Genomic DNA, 8592 nt, shown 5'->3' on the forward strand with positions numbered 1-8592 from the left:
CATAACATGACTAATTGTTACCATATTTACCATTTTTGAGGCATAAGTATTTTTCAGTAGTTATCACATAATTTATTCACTGCTATGATTCATTTTTTCTTATATCGTTAGGCTTAAGGGTATAATAATCTTTTAGTAGTTTATGACCATTAATAAATCTTATAATAAAATTATTTAAGTTACAAAGCATTCATAATCTTATCTATCATATGGGGTTAACATAGTCACGCTAGCCATTAAGAGCATTTTGATAGTTTACACCACGTAACAATATTTTAATCATTTAATGAATAAGGTTTTCACTTAGGCTCATCTAGTAATCATGAATCATGTTCAAGGTTTTTTACTCAATTTTGAAGTTAAACTAGGTTTAAAAAACTTTAGGTATTGATACCATAGGTATTGATACCAAACATAAATATCGATACTCATCTTAGAGTATCGATACTTTCAAATAATATCAATATCAAATTGATACACTTGAATCTCATATTTCATATTGGTATCAATACTGAAAGTTGAGCATCAATACCATTAGGACAATATCGATACTATAAGAATGAGTATCAATACTCCATAATTTCTCAAATTTTAAGGGTTTTTTCATACAATATCAATACTAAGAATAATACCAATACTAAAGCCTAAAATTATCCATTCTAAACTCAAAAATCACTACCAACACACCTCTACACACTTGTTTTATGGTCCTACTTGATTTCTAAGGCATATGGAAGTGTTATAAGGGTTATCTAACACCATTTTTATTTAACAAGACAATAATTAAAAATGACCATCTAGTGCGCTAAGCACTCAAAATATCCAACATACATCATATCAACAAGCAAATCATTAAGTTTATGAAAAGAAGGAAGTATTTCAGAGTCGATTCTGTTTTTAATTGTTTAATTATTCTTTGTCTTTCCATTTTAATCTTAGCTCAAAAATCTATTTTTAAATGCCAATTTGACCCAATTCTCTTCCGACTAGGCCCATACTTTGTCTAAAAACTTAAATCATATTTTCAAATCAGTCAATAGACATCATAGTCAATCCTTATACATTGACTTAAACATTTGAATCGTTACATAACATTATTTGAAACTCATCATGACCCAGTATATAGTTTTCTAACTTTATGCAAAAAAGTAACAAATGCATGCATGTTTGCTTGCAAAATGCAAAAAAGATACAATATATACAAGTGCACACAATCTATGTGATAGGAGATGGACTGAAAGTCAGTCCATATCTTTCTAGTTTGCACAGACTAATCCCTTTAAAGGTAGTCCAATTGTATTTTTTTTAATAGTGAGGCTACACGGGGTCAAGTATATATTATTTCTAGTCATGATTCTCTATTTACTTCATGATTTTAGAAAAAAAAATGTATGAGGATCTAGGTACTAGGCTTAAATTAAGTATGCGTTTTTATCTGTAAATTAATGGTTAATTAGAGTGGGTAGTCCAGATTTTGAAGGACATATTGAAGACCTGTATTATAGACTTTTGAGGTGACTGGGAGGAGTACTTACCATTGATAGAGTTTGCTTATGACAATAATTATCGATTAAGCATTCATATGGCATCTAAGAAGGCTTTGTATGGATGTAAGTTTCAGACATCGTTATGTTGGATTGAGTTAGGTGATAGAAACATTATGTGTCTAGAATTGGTAAAGGAGAATGATGATAGAATCAGATAGATTTATGATCGATTAAAAGTGACTATCGACAGACATAAATCATATTCTAGTCTTAAAAGGAAAGTCATTTAGTTCGGTGTAGGAGACCAAATTTTTCTCAAGGTATCTCATAGAAGAAAGTCCTCAGATTTAGTTGTAAGGGCAAGTTGAGCCCGAGGTTTATCGGGTTGTATCAAATTTGTAAGAGGATAGAGCCAATTGTCTATTAGATGGAGTTGCCACCTAAATTAGAGTGCATCCATAATATTTTTCATGTTTTCATATTAAGGTGGTATTAATCTAACCCATTGCATATCATTTTAGTTGGGGAGATCAAGTTGAAACCTGACTTGACTTTGAATGAAAATGTATTCTATTAATTAAGGTACTATGGTGTAATCATAGTATTGAGGAGGCTATATGGGAACCAAGGAAGTTTATTTATAGCCAATATTTATATCTATTTGATTCACGTGCAATTTTGATGTTAAAATTTCATTATAGGGAGAAAGTAGTCATGCCCTGAATCTTAAGTAAGAAGTCCAAGCAAAACTATAAAATTTGGATATTTATATTTATTTGAAATTTTGGTTCTAAATTGTAGGAATGTGAATTCTTGAAGGTAGAATTGTGAGCTTCTAACAGTTTTGTACCACTTCTTGAAAGACTAGGAAAACCAATGGTTAAGACCTTATTTTTCCCATTTATTTATTTTTATTTAATAATTCCTCTGTCGACCCATTTGAGGAATGAGAACCATGAAGCCTTTTTACCTACGGTCATCAGTCCAAAATTCCTATACCCAAACCCAATCAGATAATTCGCGAATTTCCTATACCCAACCTTAATGAGTGAATTAATAATATTATTTGGGTAAATTATGCGTTTAGTACTTAAACTGTCAGTTTTGATCCATTTTAATACATAATCTTTCAAATTTATAAATCATACTTAACGTTTAGTTTTTGTTTGATTTTAGTATCTCGTCATTAAAACTTAACGACAATGCATTTTTTATGGGTAAATTACATCTTTCATCATTCAACTATCTTCTCACTCCTATTTTGGCACTAAAATTTTAAATTTTCAATTTAACTACTCAATTTTCAATTTTTTGCTATTTTAATCACTCTAATTTATTTTATTAATATTTTTTGTGACATGACATTTTTTCATTATTTTATTAATATAAAATATTTTTTTTAAAAGTTAGAGTGATTAATTAGGAGTAATTTGAAAGTTAAGTAATTAAATTAAAAAAATTAAACTTTAGTGACTAAAATAGGATTGAGAAGATAATTGAGTGATGAATGATGCAATTTACCCATAAAAAATGTGTCACGTGCAAATCACCAGTTATGTTTTTAACAGCGAGGTACTAAAACGAAACAAAAACTAAATATTAGGTATGGTTTTGAAAAAATTGAAAGTTTAGGTACAAAAATAGATTAAAATTTATAGTCTATGTACTAAATGCGTAATTTACCCTATTATTTTTTATTTTTAGTTAGGTGTAAATACCCATATTAATTGGAACGTTCACATCGGTTAGCTAGTACTTGTCTATAGGTTCAAATCATACTAGCTTCGACATCTAGTTTATTTGATCATTTTTATTAAGTCTAATTAATATTTTTTGATAGATAAGTCTAATTAATCTATTATGCTAAAATATGTTTTAAATGTTGATGTAATCTAAGATAACATTTCTAAACCATTGTATGACTTTATTGTATGACTTTATGTGATGCATTAAACTTTGTATTGTGGACTAAATTATATGATTACTTTGGTTGATAATTAGCATGTTTCTGATTACACATATGATCCATGGTTAAGCATGCCTTTATGTTATCCGTTAAATATTGAAAATATCTATTATGCCTGAAATATGTTTTAAGCGTTGATAACATTTCTAAACCATTGAATGACTTTATTTGATGTATTGAACTTTGTATTATGAACTAAATTATATGATTACTTTGGTTGATAATTAGCATGTTTCTGATTACACATATGATTCATGGTTAAGCATGCCTTTGTGTTATCTGTTAAAAATTGAAAAGATCTATTATGCCTAAAATATGACTTTATCTGATGTATTGAACTTTTTATTATGGACTAAATTATATGATTATTTTGGTTTATAATTAGCATGTTTCTGATTACACATATGATCCATGGTTAAGCATGCCTTCGTGTTAACTGTTAAATATTGAAAAGCATGTTTCTATCTCTATTAGTATCCGTATTTTTATGTGCATCTGAAAAGTACTAAAATTTGTACTGCATGCCATGTTGCCAATTTGTACATCTATCACGTGCCATATGCATTTTGTTGCATATGGGTGAGTAATTGTAGGAGGAATATCTAAGGTTCATTACTCCTTGTGGTTATTCCATTACTTGTAGCGGTTTACCACTCTGGTTTACGTGATTCACTGTAAACTGTTTGTTGTATGGTTGTTTATGGGTTTTGGTAAACTCGTCTTGTTAGGTTTAACGAATGGTTTGGCAGATAGAAACTTGCTAACTCATATATGCATTTATGTGATTTTGTGTATTTTAAATTACTATGTACTTAGAATCATGTTTGATCTTTGATTATTTATCGGTTTGATTTACTACACTAGTCGACTATAGTGTAGCTTATCTCTTTCCTTTGTCTTACCCTTTTAGATACTTTAAGAAATTAGGATCATGATTGTGCTCGTCACTCAAAAGATATGGGTCTTAGATATTATCATATTATATGTAGCATATCGTATCATTAACCATCAATTTCGATACACAGTATATGTGCCTCAGATGAGGGAATATAGCTCCGATGCGTTTTCACATTGAATTACCAATTCAAAACATTTCATAACACGATACAATCCTATACAATCTAAGTCGCAACATTATATGTAATAAGAATTAGCTTAACTTCGACTACACTCGTATTTCTAGCTTTCGAAATGGCATCAATTCAAGTTATTTCATCATCCACTTTCTCTTTGCTCTTGTTACTTGAAACACTAGCTTGGTCTTGAGCTTCAAAGTAATATATATACGCTAAAACAAAATTGTTCTTTAGTGGCGTTTTGAGAGTAAATGCCACTAAATTTACACATATAGCAGCCGTTACATTCCAAACGCCACAAAATGGTAACTTTAGCAGTGTTTTTTCGATAAACGCCACAACAAAGTAGTACTTTAGCAGCGTTTTTATACAAACGCCGCAATAGATCTATCTATAGTGGCGTTTTTTAATAAACCCGCAATAAATTAGTACTTTAGTGCTTTTTTATACAAACGCCGCAATAGGGTTCACCTATAGTGACGTTTTTCTTATGAACGTCGTAAAAGTGTAGTGATTTAGCGGCGTTTTTATACAAACGACGCAATAGGTTTCATTTGTTCTAACACTGACAACAGGACTCGAACTAGGGTTTTCACACTCACTTTTTATTAAAGCCCAAACTGTTTATGTCAGTTCTTATTTCCCTCCAAAGCAACAATTTTCATTTTGTCCTCAGCTAATAAAAAAGAAAACTTGTTTCAAGTCTTCAACTTTTTTCCGACGAAATAAAATAAAAATGTCTCTTTTGTTCCGTTAACAGAGCACATCAATGGGTTCGCATTTCCAGACGACAACACTGCTGGGTTTACCATCGTACCGTAACTCCATCATCCGGTCCGACGAGAACCTGATTGCCGTTGCATCTAGTCACCTCGTCACTATTTCTGGTAAGTGTTTGATGTTTCAGTTTTGCTCGCTATATAAATTGCTACAATGACATTGCTTTGAGAAAGTTTAGTTCTGCAACCATCAGGTTTGGATCCAAACCTCTGGCTCACTCTCATTTAAGGTTTAAATATGGTCTTCATAAAACCCTATACTCCTACTCACAGTTTACTGTTCGGACACTTTAAAAAAATTTACTGTTCAGACACCATAAAAATCGCAGACAAAGAATCCTTCATTTTAGGGCATTGGTCCGAATTCTTTTCACTCTTTTTTGGCAATGGCGGAGGAAACAGAGAGTAACCAATTGACGGTGGAGCCGGTAATGGAGAATATCAGCGAGAAGATTCACAGCCATGATTCGTCTTCTTCTTCGGATTCTGATTCGAATCATGGGAAACCCGCTTCTCCTAGCTCCGTTAAGGCTAAGATTTATAGGTTGTTTGGAAGGGAGAGACCTGTTCACCATATTCTTGGTGGTGGAAAGCGTACGTACTCTCAAACCCCTCTTTCACTTTTCTTTTCAAGTAATGAGATCCGGGTTTTGTGTTAGTTTTGTTTTTATGAAGTTGATGAACTCTGGGGTGAAAATTACCGTGCAGTTAGTTTTAGAATGATCCAAAACGTTACTTTGATGGAAGATTAACAAATCTGCATTTTATTTCACATTTTATGATCTTTTTGGTAGCTAAGAAAATGCAAGGCTTGAGTTCTTTTTTTTAAATTATTTGGTGCAGCTGCTGATGTGTTTTTGGGGAGGAACAAGAAGATTTCGGCTGGTTTTCTCGGTGGAGTAACTGCAATTTGGGTCCTATTGACTGGTGCAGAATTCTAAAACTGTTTTCTTGGCTGTGTCTATTTTAAGCATGAGTTCACTACCATCCATATTGACTGGATATATAGAAAAAAGGGGCAAAATATTCATGGTTTGTGATTTCCAATTTATCCAAAAAAATGCATAAAAACAATGGTCTAGAGTGTGCCATATTGGTATATATCCCATGGATTTTTGTCATAGTATTTAGGCCTCATATTGTAAACCTGTTACCATAATTTCTGGTTAGAGTTAGACATTCATGATTTCAGCTTGTTTCCCCACACAGTACTTGAGACAGATGCTTCATCTATTACCAAAGAAAAAGGAGTAGAAATGTAATGCATGTATATGCTCTTCTCCATAGGATAATGAAGTTGCAGTCTATTCTTGTTCCTTCTTTTACATTTTGGTTGTGCTTTACATCACTGTTAGACAAGGAATTCAATATGCTAATTAACATTTATTACTATTATATTGTTGGATATTAAAATTGTAATTGCTGGCTTTCTTAAGTTTTTTGTTTTTGTTCTATTTTCTAATGATTTTAGTCCATATTTATTTTACTATTAACACTTTTTTTTAAAAGATTCATTAAACTAAAAGGTTTTTTCAGCGGGGAACTTTTTGACTGCAAAACCAAACTGGCAGGAACCTCCAGAATCCCTGCATGCAGATAAAATTGTTGGAGCTGGTGCTTCAGCTTCAATGAGTGAGAGGCATAGCGGCTGTGACCTTGCTACTGTTCCTAAAGAAATTCCTTCTAGTCTTGAAATTGCCTCAACGCCATTGGGAGAGGTGAAGATTTCTATAAGCTACAATTCTGCTATTGGAAGACCAAATTTCCAATTGCCTACTGTAGATGAACTTAGAGAACTGATGAAGCAGAGGTGCCTCCAGTCATACAAACTCATTGACCCTAATTTTGATGTATTCAAAGTTTTGAGTGATATGTGTGAGTGCATATTTAGGTGATGTTTATAAATTTTAATTTATTACATGATATTTAATTTTAATGTTTATAAATTTTAATTTATAAATTTTAATTTATTTTGTTGTTAAGTATTTTTCTGCATAACTTGTGTCTTAATTAAAATGTATGGTTGTTGTTAATTAGATAAAGCTACATGATATTAAATTTAGGTGATGTAGAGAAATGAAATATGCAAAATCAATTAATCTTAGCTAAAGAAAGGTAATTAGCGGCGTTTGTATCAAAAAACGACGCTATAGATTTGACCTTTTGTGGTGTTTATATCCAAAAATGCCGCTATAGATCAGATCTTTTGCGGCGTTTGTTCCAAAACTACCGCTATAGATCTGACCTTTTGCGGCATTTGTATCCAAAATAGCCGCTATAGATCTGACTTTTTTCTACGTTTGTTACAAAAACGCCACTATAGATATCAACCTTTTGCAACGTTTATTCCAAAAGCGCCGCTATAGATATCTACCTTTTGCGGCGTTTTTGGATATTTACCTATTGCAGTGTTTTTTGTTCTCAAACGCCGCTAACTTTAGCAGCGCTACTATGGTCGGTGCTTCTTGCGGCATTTTTCCTATCGTCGTAAGTGGTTTTAGCGGCGATTAAAAAAGCCGCTATAGGACTAAAAAACGCCGCTAAAACTCTGTTTTGGTGTAGTGACACAATCAATGATCAATATCATAAGTAAGTTACCAAGTTAAAAGCATGGATGATGGTGTAAGGTTCCAAACTTGTTTTACCTTGCTTGTAAGACAACTTTTAACACTAAATGTTTTGATGTTTACTTTCACAATTCAAAGCTAAGTTTTCATAACATGTTTCACTCAATACTCTAGGAGATTATGGGCATGGAAGGGGATGAAAGATGATAACTTGAATTTTTCTCCTTTCATTCAATGGGATAATGATCTAAATTAAAAGACTTAATTCTCCTTTTAAGAAATGAAGGGTTGGAATTTCCCCTTACAAAAGATGGTAAGGATCAAAGGGTGGAGAAAGCACCAACATCTTCCAATATCTTTCAAATTGGCCCAATTATCAATAAAGGATCCCAGTTTTTAAAGCAAATTGATTACCAAAAACTCACAATATACAATGTAAGAAATAAAGCTCCAATGTAATAAAAACCAGTTTTATCATGTAATAGTTTCCCACAATCTTCTTCTCATCATATATAACACTTAATTACATGATTAAAAGAAGCAAGAGGGTTGAGAGTGCGATTGTGGATATGTGAATGCGATCAACATGGGTGGAGTTGGGAAGAAAAGGATAGGTAGCAGGAAGAGGCAGCAAGCATTCATCTCCATTGAAGTAGACTTTTCGAGGAAATGCCCAGCCATGCTTGAAACTAAACGTGTCCTTGTTTTTCCTTAACA

At 32.1% G+C, this 8592-nt stretch overlaps 1 protein-coding gene across 1 annotated transcript; it reads left to right on the plus strand.

Moving 5' to 3' along the window:
* Positions 1 to 5614: 5614 nt before the first annotated feature.
* LOC120196549 lies at positions 5615 to 7203 on the plus strand. Its single transcript, XM_039198335.1, has 3 exons — positions 5615 to 5902; positions 6152 to 6235; positions 6845 to 7203. Exons 1-3 carry the CDS (start codon positions 5695 to 5697, stop codon positions 7201 to 7203), a joined length of 651 nt encoding a protein of 216 aa, XP_039054266.1. The 5' UTR covers positions 5615 to 5694.
* Positions 7204 to 8592: the final 1389 nt, after the last annotated feature.

This window comes from Hibiscus syriacus, unplaced genomic scaffold (genome assembly GCF_006381635.1).
Source record: "Hibiscus syriacus cultivar Baekdansim isolate YM2019G1 unplaced genomic scaffold, ASM638163v2 tig00117034_pilon, whole genome shotgun sequence".
Lineage (NCBI taxonomy): Eukaryota > Viridiplantae > Streptophyta > Magnoliopsida > Malvales > Malvaceae > Hibiscus > Hibiscus syriacus.